The 19,259-nt window shown below is 45.4% G+C and overlaps 1 protein-coding gene across 4 annotated transcripts in view; it reads left to right on the top strand.

Moving 5' to 3' along the window:
• The window catches only part of LOC149360648 (tryptase-like), a 58,231-nt gene that overhangs the window by 1,631 nt on the left and 37,341 nt on the right, over nucleotides 1–19,259 (top strand). For all 4 annotated transcript variants that reach the window (XR_016288339.1, XM_089569354.1, XM_089569352.1 and 1 more), the window contains exons 2-3: nucleotides 11,408–11,458; nucleotides 17,483–17,662. Coding sequence is in view for 3 of the 4 variants with exons in the window: in XM_089569354.1 (XP_089425480.1) it covers nucleotides 11,408–11,458; nucleotides 17,483–17,662 (231 nt within the window). In the remaining variant the exon portion in view is untranslated. The remainder of the gene's footprint in view (nucleotides 1–11,407; nucleotides 11,459–17,482; nucleotides 17,663–19,259) is intronic.

Genomic DNA, 19,259 nt, shown 5'->3' on the forward strand with positions numbered 1-19,259 from the left:
GTTGGTACCGCTAGAATACGGTAGAGCATCAGCCCACTCACGTGGTTTTAGGACAACAGCACTCATACGCTCACCAACACCGAGGAAGAATCTTGTCCCCTAGTACCCACTTTGTCAAAAGTAACCGAGCAGTAGGTTTTTGCTTCTCAACCGTATAACGGAATCTTTATGGCACCCCTCGGGACCGAAAGTGTCAGAACTTGAGGTCAAAACCTCACCTTACTCTATACAGATTCTTAGCTTAATGGCTGCCATAAGTGCTTCGCTACGCGGCTAAGAAGCAAAGCACCCGTGCCCGGTTACTTTTGACAAAGGGGGTACGTAAGTAAAACGAGAGAATTAAAAAAAGTACAGACTAATGAGAGTCGGAACCGCGCCAGCGCAAATAGAACAGCTCCGCAAGTCCCTGCACGAGACCACTAGGCTAGCGCCACAGACGATCATGCCTCATGTTAAACTGCGACGCACTCGCACGCTGTGCATTGCACATCGTCGACTTTAGCTTGCTGCGCAAATAGATAACATCAGCTTAGCCTCGGTCAGAGCTTAACCTGAGGCTAATATTGTCGCCCAACTTGCTGACTATCTAGCAAAGCAAAACCATGATCCAATGACGCTAAACACATGCTTTCGCAAGTGTTCGTGGTTTAACTGCATTAAAACCAGACCATTTTTTTTTAATGATTCGCGGGCTTTCTTTCAACACCGGAGAAACGACCACGTACGGATTAAGCCGCTCACAAGAAACTAGAATCGGCTGTGTGTTAGCTCTATCAGCAATTTAACGGAACGTAGGTGGCCCTAAAGCGAATGTTCAAATTTTATGCGAAGCATATTACTAGAGGTACACTACAGCCCTTTGCCGTGGTTACGCGCCGTGCACACCACGTGGTACAGTGACGTCACACCACGTGACATACCACGTGACACATGACGTCACGACAGAGGAAGATGGGGGTACACCTCGCGCCGTCGCTGTGGTTGCACGCCGTGCAGACCACGTGGTACAGTGACGTCACACCACGTGACATACCACGTGACACATGACGTCACGACAGATCGCCGTCACGCGCTGGGAGAGGGAGAACGATGCCATTGCACAGACACCGGAATGTCCTCGAGCGGCATTCCCGCGCATTTCGAACGCGCGTTCACACTCGGTGTAGGTGAAACGCTCGCTCCACCGGGCAGGCGGACGCGGCTTCCGTGGCAATCCAGGCGCCCACCCAAAGCGCGTCTCGGGGTTAGTCGGCGTTCCGCTGTAGCCATGCCGTTGTCTTCCCCCACGACGAAGGCTTCTAGTGGTTGTATTGAAATGACCAAGTATTCAACCAAGGAAAGCCATGTATTACCAAGCCTAGCCATCAATATGCTTCGCATCTGACCAGGGTTAACCAACTTAAGCCTCAGCCATTTTTTTTACAGCTTTTCTGCTGTGAAAAAATTTCAAAAATATCTCAGGAGCACCACACGACGGGAAGCAATATGTAGTCGTTTTCAACCAGTTCTGCTGCGCTGCTTTATTTATGATCCATGATTCATGTTCCATGAACAACACCCTGTCTATAAATGCTCAATCGCTGAGAAATCGCGATACGGACGCTGAGGCCTCACTGAGCTTTTTTACTACAGCACGTAGCTTTCTTCTAATTTTACTGCTTCTATTCCCCAATGGGACTTTTATTATTTTTTAGGAGGGGGGTGGGAAAGGGGCTGGAATAAAATTTTGTGTTGGCAAGAAATATCCTCTTTCGTCATATGTTTTTTTTTGTTGCTAAACGAAGGTTCTTTTTTTCGAACACATAAAATAAAACTTTTGAACGTTAACTCTGCAGCGTATATTGATACCATTAAAGTCTGGGAGCCTTTCACCTTTGTGCAAATAAAGCTAGAAAAAAACAGCCTCCTTTCTTTTTTCTATTAATAATGGGTCAGTTTAAGAAAAATTTCCGTACGTGTTGTTTAGTATGAAAGACGAAACAATTATTTTCTTAAATTATATGGGAAAACAGCTATTCACTCTAACATTTATTTTCTAGACCCCTGGCGAGCATTGGCCAATATACTCAACGAGGGCGGTCCTCCGATGCCATTTCGGGAAAGCTACGTTTTTTAACGCTTCCCCCTCATTCCAGACATTAATCAGGAACTGTTCATTTGTTAAAGTGGTTCATGTCCGCGTGCAAAGCAAAGAAAAACAGCAGGGAAGCATGCTGAAGTCCTGACTTGCCCACTATGGAAGTGCTTCTGATTCCCATCGTGCATGAACGCTAGATAACAGGTGTGTTCACGAAACAAGCATATCTGTAACTAAATTCAAAACCGAACAACTAGATTCATTCTCTTCTCGTACTGTTTTGGTATCAGTATATAATCGTTAAAATTGCAGTCCAACCTACCTACCCTTGCTGATTGTCTCCACATTGCTAGTTTTTTTTTTTTTTTTTGCTGAGCTACGAGAGGTTCCCTATATTTGCGCACCCCACCGCATATCTTCCTTCCCACTGGCCATCTACAGCAAGTATCACGTCCTCTCACCCACGCAGCTACAGTTTCTCCGTAATTATTCTCACGGACTGCCAGCGAATGGAACGACCTTTCCCGGAGCTTCTTACTGTCATCTATCCATCTATATTCATAGACCGAATTCGAAGTGTACTTGCTTAATGAAAACCTTTTATTTCTCTAGCTTGCTTAAAACTCTTCTGTACTTATTCTATTTTTCGGGTTTAGGTTCATGGGGTTACCGTCCCAGAGCGACTCATGCTATGAGGGACGCCGTAGTCAGTTCTTCGGATATTTCGGCCACATTAGGTTCCTTAACCTGGACTGGCATCGCGCATTTCACAGGGCTCTAGCCTATCGCCTCTACCGAAATGCGCCGACGAGGCCAGGATCGAACCTTCATACGATGTACTAAACCGATGCCGCCCGCGCTTACAGGACGGAAAAAGCTATCATTCATCATTGATTCAAAAGAATCCCTCAGTCAAGTTGAGAAAGAAAACTTTGTGGAAACGCTAGATATAAAGTCTTATGCAATGAATAACATGCAGTACATAATAAATTTTAGCGGCGAAAAACACATTACATGCTGTCGCCCTGCCAAAACCAGAGAGACCATGGAGCACAAAAGTCTGAGCATTGGGCTGAAGAGTTGGCGAGCGGTCGTTCAGTAATGTGCGCTGTGCTTATAGGCACTCATTGTAACGCCAAGGTGCCTTGGTGGAGTACGTGTACAATTTATACCAGCATATTCGGCAGATGTCGTTCCCCACATACCAAACCAGAGACCGCAACTCTTAGAAAGATTGATTCGAGCTCCTGACAATAAACTGAAGTTTTCCATTAAAAGAATAACCTCATCAATGCCTCACCACGGGTCACCACAATAACCTCACCACAGGTCACCACAGGTGTTTGTGTCCACAGTAAACTTTTCAATTAAATCTACCCTTCTGCCTCAAGGCTAAAAGCTTGTGACATGCAGCTCCGACTGCGCCAATATCCGTTGGCTTGGTTACAAATTCCTTGGACGTGCCTGTGCCAGTGCTCCTCGATGAATTAATTAATTCGCATGATTGACAACTCCCTCTCCATGCATGAGCGTCGTGCTCTATTGACCATCATTCTCCAACACTCCTCCGTTCTTCACTTTTCCCAGTCTGGGGACCCATATTCAGTTCCCTCGTCCCGGACCCTGCGCAGGGTTCACACTGTCGCCTCACATCCGATCCGGCAAAATCGCTACCGAGTGTCGCCGTCTGAACGCAAGGTAATTCAAGGAGAGGGCTGAGTCGGGCTGGTTGGTTCATGTTGAATGGTACGGCAAAACAGCGCTGACGGACGGGACGGAAGAAGAGTCAAACACATGCGATCAGCGCATGTGTTTGTCTCTTCTTCCGTCCCGTCCGTTAGCGCTGTTTTGCCGTACTATTCAACGCAAGGTAATCAATGTACAAGAGGAGATGTTAAGCAACAATGTTATCCAATAGTCGTCAGGTCCCTGAGCTGCTCCAGTGATTCAAATCCGGAAGAAGTACAGATCATGGCGTTTTCGCGCTTATAATCAACATCTGAATACCATCATAAGAAAGAGGCATATCCCATTCCTGGTATCGACGATGGATCGCCTGCCTTTGTCGGCTTCATACTTCTTTTGGAGATGTTAAGCAACAATGTTATCCAATAGTCGTCGAGTCCCTGAGCTGCTCCAGCGATTCAGATCCGGAAGAAGCACAGATCATGGCGTTTTCGCGCTTATTACCAATATCTGAATACCATCATAAAAAAGAGGCATATCCCATTCCTGGTATCGACGATGCGATCGACTGCTTTGTCGGCCTCGTACTTCTTTTCAGTTACCCTCCAATCAGGATATTAGCAAATCCCAATGCATTCCGCGGACAAAGAGACAACGGCGTTTCGTCCACCTGACGGCCTTCATGAACTTAATGTGATGCTGTTGACCCTTTACAATGCACTCGCCACCTTCTAAAGATGCATGCGCTACCTGTCGATGTAGTCATTTCGAAAAGGGGTTCCATGTGCCAAATCTGCACAAATGCACAATGCACAAATGCACAATGTGCCAAATCTGCACAAACGACTTGCTCGAGGTGACGGTTCTTGTGTTGGTCCGTGTGGAAGGCGTAAACATCAGGAAACCCGGTGACATACAAGCGATATAATGGTCGAAATCAGGGGCATCATATCATGTTTAAGCAAGTGGTAGCCGGGAGTGGCAATTGAAGTCAGCATGTCAGTGACCAGACTTTTACGAGATGAGGTAGCCATACTCGTATTCTTGTAGGCGCAGGGCCTAGCGAGCAACACGACGAGACGGATCATAAATATTGAGGAAAAACACAGCGCACTCTTAAGACACGGACAAAGAAAGGCAAGACGATACAGCGCTGACTTCAACTGATTATTTTATTGTGGAGCAACAGAGTGCGCTGTGTTTTTCCTCAAGATGAACTACCAACTAGCCCGCTCTTCCACCCTTGCAAGATAAATATTGTGTTGCCACATAGCCCATGGCGGTCGGTTATGATCCTGTAAGCCTGCCTGTGCACGGAAGAGCGAAACCGCTACGCGACAAAAATAAGGGCGAGGCATTCTTGCTTGGCAGTGGTGTAGTTGCATTCAGCCTTACTTAATTAGAGGTGGAAAGGCGTAAGCAGAGACATGTTCTCACGCATAACAGCGCTGGACGAGCACAGCATTGATGCCAACACCACTTGCGCCTGAATAGACCTCGTTGGTGCAGACGGACGGAGGTGCCAGAGAATAGAATGAGACGTTAAGAGCAATTTCAATTGACAGAATGACGAGTCCTACTCAAGTTTCCACTCGTAGGGACGATCTTTCTGGAGTACGCACGTGAGCGGGTGGCTACGTCAGCAAAGCGAGCGACAAAGGCGTGTAAATATCAGCACAGCCCTAGGAAGCGGTGAAGCACCTTCACATTCCGGGGTTATGGAAACGCCGCAACGGCCGAAGAAATCTGAGGGTGAAGCCGGACGCCTTCTCGGTCCGCGAGGTGTCCGAGGCGCCCTAAACGAAGGCATTTTATAGAATTAAGATCAAGGATAGCTGGTGCATGCAGCCCAGCACCAGCGCGATGCGCTCGTTGTGCTCTTGCAATGTCGACGCTTGCTCCTAAAATTTTCCCTGCTAAATATGAACCCTAATGTTTTATTTATTTATTTGTTTATGTATTTATTAATACTGCCAATGCATTTTTGAGATTTTTTCACGAGTGGATTTTGTCCGCAGTCGACCAGGCATAAACACAATTTCAACTGTGCAAAAAGGACAGTGAAAATCATGGGGACAATCGGACGGGGCATTGGAAAAGGTCAATACAAAAATAACGTATGAATGATCATCACTTTTTCACTTCATAAATGGTGACGAGAAATAAAAATAAATACATTGAAATACAAATACATGGAAAACCCACAAAAATGTTAGAAGTAAAAAAATAAAAAAATCACAGTTTGTTCTTTGACAATACACTTTTGCAAGCTAGCGCCAAAATTTTTCAGTAGTTGGCTGTACAATCACTAAGACATCAAGGGGGTTCCACTCCCGCACAGCTCGCGGAAAAAAAGAGAACATAAAGGTATTATTAGCACAGAAGTATTCTTGTATGGTGAGTTCCTTTTTGTGACGCGTTTCTCAGGAAGTGTTCAAGGTAATGTATGTAGCAGAATCTACTTTAAGTTAGTTATGCAAAATCATGTACAGAAACTTCAGACGGTGGAGCGTAGCACGACTAGCTAGCGTATCAAGCCCAGTCTCAGATAGCATCTGCTTCGGAGAATCGGTGCGCCTATATCTGTTGCAGATAAAGCGCACACTTTTTCGCTGGATAGCCTCAATCGTAGTAATGTTATCTTGCGTGCACGGGAACCAGGCGACGTTTGCCTATTCTAGTATTGGACGTATGATAGTATACGCCAAAAGCTTGACTTCTTTCGTAGAATATCGCAGGGCTCGTTTCAGAAACATGAGCTTACGCATCGCTTTGTTCGTTACGTGATCTAGGTGAGCTGTCCACCCTAGATTGTCTGATATAATGATGCCTAAGTATTTGTACTTGGTGACTGTCTTGAGTGTAATGCCACTATAGCCGTAAAGGATGCTATGTTTGAATCTCTTTTTCTTTATAGTAATCGAAACAGGTTTGTCTAAGTTAAGAGCCATTTGCCACTTCGAACACCATTCTGCTATCTTGCCAAAATCATTATTTAAGCTTACTGGATCTTCTCGGCTTTTTATTTCTCTATAGAGTACCTAATCATCTGCGAACAACCTCAGTTTCGCTTCTACCTGGTCTGCAATATCATTTATGAAGAGAAGGAAGAGAATTGGGACTAGAACAGAGCCCTGTGGTACACCAGAGAGGACCGGGACAGTATCTGAAGCGTGGTCGCCGAGTTGCACGAACTGGCGACGGTCGGTTTAATAATTGGTGATCCATTCGACTACTGGCCCACCGCCTAATATATGATTTAGTTTCTGAAGAAGTTTGGCGTGGCAGACCCGGTCAAAAGCCTTTGAGAAATCTAAGAAGATTACATCTGTTTGCATTTGGTTGTTAATTGCTCTTGCGAACTCGTGTATTGTCTCGACAAGTTGTGTAACAGTACACAGACCGCGCCTGAAGCCATGTTGTTGGGGGTGGAGAATGTTATTTGATTCAACGAACTCTTTGATTGATTTTAGGGTAATATGTTCTAAAACTTTATAGGAAGTGCACGTAAGAGAAACAGGCCTGTAATTTGACTGGCAAGTCTTATCACCAGATTTATGAAATGGTATTATTTTTGCAACTTTCCATTGTGCTGGGAGGCAGCGCTCGGATATGGACTTATTGTAAACAAGGCATAGGTACTTACTCATGGATTCGGCATAACGTTTCAAGAAGACATTTGGAGTTTCGTCCGGACCGCTGCACTTTTTATCATCTAGATTTAACAACAGTGATAGTACTCCTTCTTCAGTTACGACTGGGGCATTCAGCACACCACATTGCTCTTTGTTTTCTTGCCTAAAAGAATGCGCAATGCCGTTGTCTGGTGTAAATACGGACTGGAAAAACGTGTTGAACGCAACCGTCTGTTTTTTTTTCTTCGTGAGAAGGCAAATGGTTTCCACTGTTTTCTTTGTCATTAATATAGCGCCAGAATTTGTAGGGCGATTCTTTGATAAAGTTGCTAAGAGTTGTTTTACAAAAGTGCTGCTTTGCTTCTTTTGTCTTTTCCTTCAGTTCTTTGTTCATTGTATTAACCTTTTGGCAATAGTCTGAGACCGGGCTTGATTTGTTGGATTTTCTTAGCCTTTTAATTCTACGTTTTGGGTGAATTACTTCGCGAGTTATCCATAGATTATGCTTTTTTGTAGTCTTTTTAGTTAGTGGGACAAACTGCCTCATGCAGTGCATTATTATATTTTTCAACAGAAGCCATATTTCATAGATGCCCGCGGAGCCTTCTGTGCATAGGTTGTGAAAGTCGAGGTACTCGTGTGCAAGGTACGTCATGATAGCTGCATCGTCAACTTTGTTAAAGGCATATACAGTCTAGCCCGGTTATAACGAAGTCGGCGGGAATCGGAAATCACTTCGCTATATCCGCTATTTCGAAATATGCGGACTACGAAAAAAAAATGCAAACGTCGGCATACCGATTTATTGCCGCTGAAAGAAGTCGTTCAGCGTCCCCTGAACACGTTTCGCGAGTGCGGACTTCAGGATTGCGGCTTCCATACCATCCAACTGCGAACCAAAGATCTGGTCGAACTCCGGACTCCCGAGGTACAGTCTTTGTCAAAAGTTTAGAGCCCAGGGGGTTCACTTCTAAGCTTTATATTGGAACTCCAGGAGCGTTCATGGAAGTCCTACCTAAATTTTCTTATGTCCAGGAAATTTGGAGCGCTAGAGATCCATTAAGAACGACACAGTGTGGCTCAAAAGAAAAGCCCCTGGGCTTCAAACTTTTGACAAAGGCTGTACATCCGTAGCGTGTCAACAGCTGCGATGGCTGCTGCGATGGCCGCATTTTTCCCCTGCGCGGCGTGCTCTACCGCTCTACGCCGTGACGCCGTTCAAGGACGGCGCAACACGAGACCGGCGTGCCATGCGATGCAGTGAAGGAACCCTTCGCTCCGCAGGAGAGCAGACGACGCCACGAAAGGACGCCGTCAGCCGAATTTTGCTCTTATTTTCGCGGAAAAAATCGCCTCAAGGACGCAAAAATGTGTTGATTGGCAGATTATTTTTCGGTTGGTATTAAATCTCTTCGTTATATCCGCTGACGCGCTCTTATTTACTTCGTTAAAACCGGACCCAAAATGTATTGAAAATGCAAAAATGGGAATGGGAAATTGAAATCCCTTCCTTATAACCGCTATTTCGCTATAAGTGGCTTCGTTATAAACGGGCTAGACTGTACACGCTTTGTAGGACCACTCTGCGGAAACTGGCCTGGGAATGATAGTGTGCACGCAACGATATTATGATGAGATAAACCACCAAAAATATTCACGCCAACCTTTTCTTTCAGAAAATGATCGCTTAAGAAAATAAGATCCAGAATAGAGCTTGAAGTACCCTGCACACGAGGAGCCTCAAAAACAACCTGTATTAGATTCAAAGGGAATAAAAAGGTTACTAGAAGATTGTTTGTTTGCGTGGGCTTAAAGAGTTCCAATTTACGTCTGGAAGGTTGAAAGCACCTGCCATTATTACAGCGCCTCCGAGCATGTACCTCAGCATACACTCGAGAGGCGGCTCAAGATAGGTAGACTCTGCGTTTGGGGGTCTGTACACAGCGCCAACGTAGGCAGAGCTCTGACTTAGTTGAATCTTACACCAGACTGCTTCTACGTCTGGAACGTCTGGCATTAGTGAATAGCGTGCGCCTTGCCTCAGAAGCACAGCCACTCCCCCACCTCTAGTTATTCCATCTTTAGGAACCATGATGTAGCCAGGAGCAATTTCATGGCTCTTGAAATCTGCGTGCAGCCACGTTTCCATGATGCAAACAATATCTTGGTTTAGAGCGATCAAAATTGCCTATAGCTGTTCAACTTTGTTTAAGAGGCTACGCGCATTTACATTGATAACAGTTAGAGGCGTCGGCGGCTTCGAGTTGCTCATGCTGGAACGTCGTTCTTGCTTTCGTTTTTTGCAACTTCAATAATGTCGCCTTTTTCTTCGTCCCACGAGTAAAAACGCTTGTTTATTTTTATTTTATCGAATTTAGGGTAGACTTTATCTTTTTGATCGCGACTTACTCTTGTTCGTTCGCATAGTTTTTTTTTCTAACTCCTCGCACAGCTGGTGGAAAGTGTTCACCAGTTGAATACTCAGTTCTTTTCAGCTTAGTGCAGTTACCCAGTATGTTAGTTTTATCTCTGTAGTCAAGTAATTTCAAGATAACAGGCCTATACTTTGAGCGGTCAGATGCTTCCTTTCGTCCGAGACGATGGATCCTTTCAAAGCCTGCCGTTTTGATTTCTAGCTTTTCTTCAAAAATTTTCTCAACAGTATCCTGCAAGCTTTGGGGGGTCTCATCGTCTTGTTCCTGGATACCATATATAATCAGATTATACCTTCGGCTTCGGTTATCTAGGTCATCAACTGTTTTCGTCAAGGATACAACAATTTTCTCAAGTTTATCAACTCGTTCCATGCATTCCACGACCTGCTTTTCTATCTTACCGATTTTTTCTAGCTTTTTATCTATCGAAGCTAGTTTTTGGTTGGTCACCGTTTTCTCCTGTTTTATTTCCTGAATGTCTCTCGCGATTGCTTGATTTTGATAAAACTAAATTGATTAAATGGATAGAACAACAGTTTGGCTGTGTTAATTACCAAGCCTCTAATTCACTCCCAATATCATAAGGTGTTCCTCAAGGCTCAGTGATAGGTGTCCTTCTCCTTCTGATATATAGTCTCGGCGACGAAGGCTTTTCGTACCGTTACATTTGAATGCATGGTAGAACGAAAATGAACGCGACTCATCAATTTTCCCCGGCTCCTGCAGCGCCACCTCATGCGTAAAGCATGGTTCGCGCAAATAGTTGCCGTTTATGCTTAAGAACCCTAGGTGTCGGATGTTAGTCCGGAGCTCTCTACGCCTCTCTAATCGCCTATATGCCGGAGACTATACTTCACATACCGACTTACCATACCGTGCCTTACCATGCCGTACCATGCCACAGAGTACAATATATACCGTACCATACCCTACCAAACTGTAGCGTTCCGGGTCAATTATACTGTACCATACCATACCATACTAGCGTACCGTACCGCATTATACCGCAGCGTAGCATGCGGTACCATACCTTGCCTACCATAATGTACTATACCTTACCATACTGTACCTTATTGTATCATCTTATCATTCCGTACCATAGAAGTATTTTCGTTGGCCGCGGGCTCCCGCGTACATCTGTACAAAGTTGGAGCTCCAAACCTTTTATTTCCTTGAATCTCATAGGCAGATCTCCCCTTCTCTATACATCAGAAAGCAGTTCCTGTACAGTGCCGTGAGATGGTTCTCAGCGTCCTTTGAAGGTTGCTTCAGTGTGTGTTTCTGAGAAGTTCCCCGGACGTGAAATTGCCGCACCCATTTCTTCAAAAACAAGCAAAGCTTTTCATGCTCACTGAAGACCGTCGTTGTGAGTTTAGATGCAATTTTTGGCAGTCGCTTCTTCTGAGATTTGACTGAGAGGAAAATTTATCTAGTGTAACAAGCTGGAGTTGCAGGCTCCTCCCCCGATATTTATCTTGAACTGGTTATCATGACATGGACTTTAAAATGCTGTTATTTTTCCGCAATGCTACTTATTGTGAATGTGGTCTTCAATATCTGTTTACTTTTTGCAGGCATCAAGATCACAGCAGCCCTAATCGTTTTCGCAGCACCAGCTTGGACATGTGAGAAGCTTGAATATATTTGTTTCTGTTCGTTCCATGCGCCTTATTTGTGCACGTGTGTGTTTTTGCAAACAAGCAGTTATCCTCTTTTTTTTTCTTTCTCACAAGGCAGTTGAAAGATTAGCATCTTGAATGGAAGCAAATTCAGACATAAGTTAATCACCTGCTCGATCACCATGATATGCAGCAGCACAAGGTCGCTTTACCGCCGGCGAACCTCTCCACCTTTCGTTTCTTTAAATTACTTTCTCTCTCTCTCTTGGGAAAAGAATCCTGTATGAGAAGTCTATAGTGCGCCTGCGTTAAATCTCATGTAGTACAAAAAAGGCAAATAGAAAATAATTTACACCAAAAGTAAACTTTCAGCAACATTCGGCGAGAAAAACTTAACTAAGCATCCCAACGGAACGAATGTTCGCTCAAATTTTATTCACCACGAAGGTACAGCCTTTGTCAAAAGTTTGAAGCCCAGGGGGTTTTCTTTTGAGCCACACTGTGTCGTTCTTAATGAATCCCTAGCGCTCCAAATTTCCTGAACGTGAGATATCTGGTACTACCTCCTGCAATGGGTAAGACTTCCACGAATGCTCCTCTAGTCCCCATATAAAGCTTAGAAGTGAACACCCTGGGCTCTAAAGTTTTGACAAAGACTGTACCTGGGGCCTCCGCGGTTCTTCGGTGACAGGAATCAGCGAAGATGCAGCAAATTTGGCTTTTCACGGTGTATCCGCTCTCCTAAGTCAAAAATTGGTATACAACAGGGGCTACGTTTTCTAGCAGATATGTTGCCACAGAAAAGGACACTAGTGGTATGGTGGCCTTCATGGCTGACTCTTTTGGTCTGAGAACATCCAACCGCTTGACGGAATAGAGGGTAGCCTACCAGCAGTTGCCATTTAGGACAAAGAGACAGTAAACACACGCAATCACTGCTGGTGAATGCAGGAAATACACCATTTACCCCTTCGTTTCGGAGCGTGTGGACACACAAGGTAAAGTTGCAAGGAAATGTACTTCGAAAGATTGCGTCCTCTGCCCAAACTGTGACGTAAAGAAATTCGGTGTTTTCTCGTGAGGCTACCATGGCCACACCAATCTCAAAGAAAGGGGTACGCGTAGCGAAAGGCTACAGCCGACTGCGATGGCTCAAGATTTAGCACACGTAATAATTTTACGAGTAGCTTCCTGCATGCTTCCGTGAAATTCTCAATTAAGTAACATTATAACGTAATAATTCAGTACATTCGTAGCCATTGCGAATTTCTATGGGACGTATCAAACGACATTGTCGACAAAAAGCGTTGCTTGAGCATAATAAACAGATTCACAACAGCGCTACGGAACAAGGACACAAGGAACACGAAAAACACAGGACGGGCGCTGACTACCAACTCTTTATTGCGTGAAAAACCAGCACAGATTTATACTATTTCCTGGACCACGTGATGCACTGCCAGCCACGGGACACAGCGAAGGAACGCTTCACACGTTTGGGGAGTCATCACACAGCTCGACAGAACTCATAAAACGTGCATGCACTATAAAAAAAATATAGCATTACCAAGCTAATGATAAAGGGACTAACAGATACAAAGATGTGCATGGACCAGCTACAGCCAATGACAACTGCAGCTCAGATAGGCAAGAAAATGAGTACTTCAAAGCAAAGCGGAATCTTTGGGCTACGTAAAAAACATTCAAGAGAGCGAGAAGGCGTAAAAGCATGAGAAAAGCATGAGCAAAATGGCGATGAAAAAAGTAAAAGTTGCTAGGTAATAGGCACAGTCAGCAGGCTAAAAGCGAAAACAAGAAACCGACACCAACAAATAACACGGTAAAAATAACAATCGTTAAAAAGGGAAACTAAAAGAAAGAACAAAAACATGAACCACCAGCGGCCAAGCAATGAAGACGGTAAAACAACTAAAAGTCTTTAAAAGACAGAGGAGCAAAGTTCCGCATAAGGTCAACAAACAAAACAACGCAAAATAAAACACTATAAGGTGAGATGCAGGAAAAACCGTTTGTCAGGAAGTCTAGCAGTTAAAACGCAAGAATCGCGTCCGTTCAAGAAAGGACCTTTCTTTCTCCTGTAAACAGACAGATGAGCTGCTGATGCACTCGTCCCCAGCCTTTTCAATCAAAAAACCTTCAATAATCTCCCTTTCTATTCTACTCCTTGCGGTCGCCAGAAACTTGGTGTCTGAAAACATAGGTCGACAATCGTGACGGGGTTGGTTACAATGTAGTGCCATGTGGCTCCCAGACTTGTTTTTTACGTTCAGGAAGTGTTCGCTTGCTCTGTCATTGAAGCAGCGTACGGTCTGGCCGATGTATACTTTTCCACAAGTGAGTTTTACTCCATTCCCCATGAAGGACTTTTCACAGCTGTTATCCAAAGGATAGACGAGATCGGAGCCATCAGCTTTCAGAATGCAACCGGAATAGGTCAAGACAGGTTCATCACCCTACTTCAGTTTTACCTGCAATCCACAGTAGTGTCGTACAAAGACCAGCTCCTGATACAAAAATCGGGAATCTGTATTGGTTCCTCCGTTGCCCCGGTGCTCTCGGATATTTTCTTGTCCACCATGGACCGGGCAGTTCAAGAACGTCTACATGACAAGCACATCATCAAGATCTATCGGTACGTGGACGATTTCCTCATAGTGTTAGACAGTGCTGCTGCTATTGACATGCCACAAGCCGTCAGGGACATCGTCGGAGTGTTCAAGGACTATTCTGGTGGAATGAACTTCACGTGGGAAATGCCAAAAGAGAACAGGATCCAGTTTTTAGATCTGTTGCTGGTTTTTAGTGGTAAGCGAGTGTGTTGGTCGTACAACGTTAGATCGAAGGAAGGTTTACTCCCCTTCGACAGTGCGCATTCCAAACTTGTCAAGCGGGCAGTCGCAACTAGCGCACTTCATGCGTCACTAACAAAAAGTTGCGAGCACATGGCTGATTACAGTTTTGATAACCAGGTTGAACGCCTTCTTTTAGCTGGCTACTCACCTTTCCTCATAGCAGGCCTGTGCGAAGCCTTACTACAGAAAATGAAGCTAGGAGAGGGAAGGAGAGAGCCCAGGGAAAGGAAACGTGTTGCCGTAATTCCTTATATCCATAAGCTATCGCACAATGTTAAGAAGGTTGCAGCCAGGTACGATGTGAACGTTGTGTTTTCTGCCCCATGTAAGTTGGCAAGAGTGTGTCCGATGGTAAACCGGAAGAAGCGGGCGAACTGCTCAGTAAAACATTCCCGTCAGTACACCGAATGTCGATCCGCAGTTGTCTACCAGATTCCCCTCACTTGTGGAAAAGTATACATCGGCCAGACCGGACGCTGCTTCAATGACAGAGCAAGCGAACACTTCCTGAACGTAAAAAACAAGTCTGGGAGCCACATGGCACTACATTGCAACCAACCCCGTCACGATTGTCGACCTATGTTTTCAGACACCAAGTTTCTGGCGACCGCAAGGAGTAGAATAGAAAGGGAGATTATTGAAGGTTTTTTGATTGAAAAGGCTGGGGACGAGTGCATCAGCAGCTCATCTGTCTGTTTACAGGAGAAAGAAAGGTCCTTTCTTGAACGGACGCGATTCTTGCGTTTTAACTGCTAGACTTCCTGACAAACGGTTTTTCCTGCATCTCACCTTATAGTGTTTTATTTTGCGTTGTTTTGTTTGTTGACCTTATGCGGAACTTTGCTCCTCTGTCTTTTAAAGACTTTTAGTTGTTTTACCGTCTTCATTGCTTGGCCGCTGGTGGTTCATGTTTTTGTTCTTTCTTTTAGTTTCCCTTTTTAACGATTGTTATTTTTACCGTGTTATTTGTTGGTGTCGGTTTCTTGTTTTCGCTTTTAGCCTGCTGACTGTGCCTATTGCCTAGCAACTTTTACTTTTTTCATCGCCATTTTGCTCATGCTTTTCTCATGCTTTTACGCCTTCTCGCTCTCTTGAATGTTTTTTACGTAGCCCAAAGATTCCGCTTTGCTTTGAAGTACTCATTTTCTTGCCTATCTGAGCTGCAGTTGTCATTGGCTGTAGCTGGTCCATGCACATCTTTGTATCTGTTAGTCCCTTTATCATTAGCTTGGTAATGCTATATTTTTTTATAGTGCATGCACGTTTTATGAGTTCTGTCGAGCTGTGTGATGACTCCCCAAACGTGTGAAGCGTTCCTTCGCTGTGTCCCGTGGCTGACAGTGCATCACGTGGTCCAGGAAATAGTATAAATCTGTGCTGGTTTTTCACGCAATAAAGAGTTGGTAGTCAGCGCCCGTCCTGTGTTTTTCGTGTTCCTTGTGTCCTTGTTCCGTAGCGCTGTTGTGAATCTGTTTATTAAGCATGAACCAACTAGCCCACACCAGAATCCTGCTTGAGCATGTGTCATTGTGCGCTGTTCGGAGCGCGTAGTACACAAACGAAAACTATGAGCACACGGGCGCCTTTTGAGTTTCGCCTCCATCGAAACGCTTCTAACCCGACCGCCGCGGCAGCGTAGCCCAGTGCCCAGTGCCATAAAGCCCAGCTTAGTAGCCCAGTGCCCTAACCACTCAGTCATCGTGGTGGGGTCGCTACGGCTTCTGTTCTTGCAATGTCCCCCTGCCGGTCCTCTTGTTTGTAGTCACCTGACTTCCTGCTTAGTTGTTGAAAGCATTTTTTGCTCCTCTTTGTAACGACTTCATAAAGGTAATTTAAATTTTTCTTTTATTTGTTATTTTGTGCCGATTGGCAGCTTTATAACTGCAGATTTGGTTTATTGAATTCAGTTCGTAGTCAGCGCACGCGTTTTTATTTTGTGTTCCATTTCTTCGCGTCCTGGTTTCTGTTAGGGCTGCAGTCTTTCCGAATTGTGACGAACCACAGCTCACGGTGGCCACGTGGAAAGCAGACGCCTCGCACGTGGGAGGTGCTAGGCTCAATCTCTAGCGCCGCCGGGTACCTACAAGTTTCCTCTTGGGTACAAGCTTTCCCAAGTCCTGGTGCACGGCTTTTCAGTATTAAAGCGCTTAGAAAAATGCATTTGGCCCACCCCATTCGAGTGGACGTTGACGCGTCAATGCACAGTATCAACCATGTGTAGTGAAGCCCACTTGGTACCCCTTTAATAGCATCGAGCGCAACATTACACTCATGTGATGCGGAGGCTCAGACGACGTCACCAGCACGACCTCGTTTCGTCGTTCTTGTCCTGTTCTGCCCATGTTCTTGTCGATGAAGTGCACTCTTAGTTGGAGGATGTGATTTATTAGCTGTCCAAATCAACTCTTGATTGTTATTCCAATGGCACTTCGAGGACGAAACGCTATGTAAGCAGGCTAGCCATCCCGAGAGGGCGTGCCCGGAACAAGCCAGGCCCCGGTGTGGAAGGTCACGTGCAAGAACAGTATTTTACTGCTGCGGGGCGTCAGGGAAGCCCCCTTTTTTGTCTTCTATGCCAGGTAATGCAGATCGGAGCGCAGCGGATGACATAGGATGTCTCTGAAGATAGCTTGTAGCCAGTTGCCTTTCCCTCTTTCTGCACCTCTTGCATTTGTGAATCTCAGACTTGAATAATTGTTCGGGGGCGCCGTGTCTCTTACTTTGCCTGCGCATGCGACCATGATTTATTTGTCGATGGACACCTGAAAAACTGATTTTTTTTGCCCCTATCTTTACTTCTTTTTCCCCTTTGTGGCCCTCCCCACGTGTAGGGCAGTCTGCTGGGCATCGCCTGGTTAACCTCCTTGCCTTTCCGTCCTTCTGTTGCTCTCTCGCTCTCACGTTGTAAAAGCCAGATTAGCGTTTTATTCTGCGAGCAAAATGGCACAAGCATGGTTGATTTATCATGTACAATAAGAATTCAGTGCCCCAGGGCTAGTCTACAGGTGGATGGCATGTCTCTCAGCGATAGAATCTCCTATTCGTCAGTTTTTCAGCAAGAAAGAAGTCGCCAGGAGCAGCTGAAGCGCATATTATTTCGCCTCTTTAGGCCATAAGAAGCAACGAATGCCAGACTAAGCTTTCTTTTTATTCACAGCGTTTCAGCGATGTCCGGAAATACACATGCAGCGCGGCAGCTATAGAGGAGACTGTTGCTCACCCGGTGACACCGTTACCTTCTACTGCGACGACGTCGACCGCTACCAGCTCCTGGCCACATCCTCAGCTACCTGCCTGGCCAATGGTTCCTGGAGCGGGCCGGTTCCCACCTGCAGTGGTGAGTTTTTAAAGTATGCAATAGTTAAATCATTAGAGTGTGTTGTTAAGGCATGAAATATATTATGTGAAATTTAGGAGCGAAAAAGGCTATGCTGCGACAACGCGCCAATATTATTTAGAACAGTATCTGTTTCTCTCCCTTATGTGGGTTCTTGGCTTTAATTCTGCAAGGCAAGGATGCCTAGAAATAAACTCTGAGAGAAAGGGGGGGGGGGGTGCGGGCTAGTTGGTGCACAGTTTAAAAAAAACATTCGCAAAACAGACAACCAAGGAGGAAAAGAGACGAAACAAGTGCAACTTGCAACCGTTTATTCACTTGGAAAGCGCGTGAATCGATAGGAAAAAAGGCAAGAGCATAGACGAGGACCCACATATGCGCACGAGTAGAAAAAAGAAAACAATGGATTTATAAAAAAAATGGTTGTGGCTTAGCTCTGCTGAAACCTAGTCGAGTAGCGAGCTGCAGACCCCTGGCTGCGCTTAGGCTTCGCTTGTAGTTGATTCATCGTTAGAGGCTAAGCGAGCCAGTCTAGCCGCATCGCTTTCACGGCGTTTGGCGAGCTGTTCAGCGCGCTTCTCTTGAGTCTCTTCAGAGCGCTGTCTCCTCTTCATTTCTACGGCTACCCGGGGCCTCCTTCAGGCTGGCCGACTTAATTCGCACCGTCCATACTGCGGCCTCAACTATGGCTGCGGCGACGCAGCTCTCCCTATCTATATCACAGATGCGGAGCGCGGGGTGTAACGTCATAAACAGGGCGCAGCGAGCGCCCAACGGCAGGAGCGGTGGCCGCGCGGCGACCGCGGCGAGCCGAGTTGCCGGAGAATCGAGGGCCGTGTTGTGACGTCACACATAGGGCGTGGCTCAAAGTGCGGCGACGGAGAACAGGCGAAAACCTGGCGTAATGTAGCTTTCGCTACAAAACGTGTTTCGGAACATGTCTAAAAACACACTTTATTTTTGCAAATTCTAAGCGAGTTTGTACTTTAACAATCACTGCCCAAACAATTACACAATTAAACAAACAAGCAAGTGATTCAGATCCCGCTGACGAGTAGGAAACCTTACATTGGCCAAACGGGACGATGGAATAATGATACCCTGCTGGCCATAATCGCGCGCCAACTAAAGACACGAGTACTTTTTTATCACATCATTATAAAGCCTGCGGAGAAAAAGAAGGCAAAAAATTCTAAGCGAAGCTGAAGGAAAACAACATCCTAAGTAAGGGCAATGATATCACAGACCGTGAAATTATAGAGGCGTTACAAACCAACAAAGGCTGAAGTGATTGTGTAAGCACACCGTCGCTTACAATTTACAAAAAAAAAACAAAGTGCATTTTTTTAGATATGTGCTTAGATGCGCGTTTTCTAGAGCCATTTGTTACCTTGTTGTTTCTACTCGTGCGCATGCGTGGGTCCTCCTTTCCGTTCTTGCTTTTTGCCTCTATATCACTCGCTTCCCATGTGTTTTGCGCATCTTTTTTCAATGGCAAGATTGGGGTGCCGAGCGGAAATGGGTGCTTTCAGAGGGCTCCGAATTTCTCTTTGGGTCAATTCAAGTTTATTTGCATCTATACATGTACAGATGACGG

Source organism: Amblyomma mixtum, chromosome 2 (assembly GCF_055824585.1).
Source record: "Amblyomma mixtum isolate Tamu chromosome 2, ASM5582458v1, whole genome shotgun sequence".
Classification (NCBI taxonomy): Eukaryota; Metazoa; Arthropoda; class Arachnida; order Ixodida; family Ixodidae; genus Amblyomma; species Amblyomma mixtum.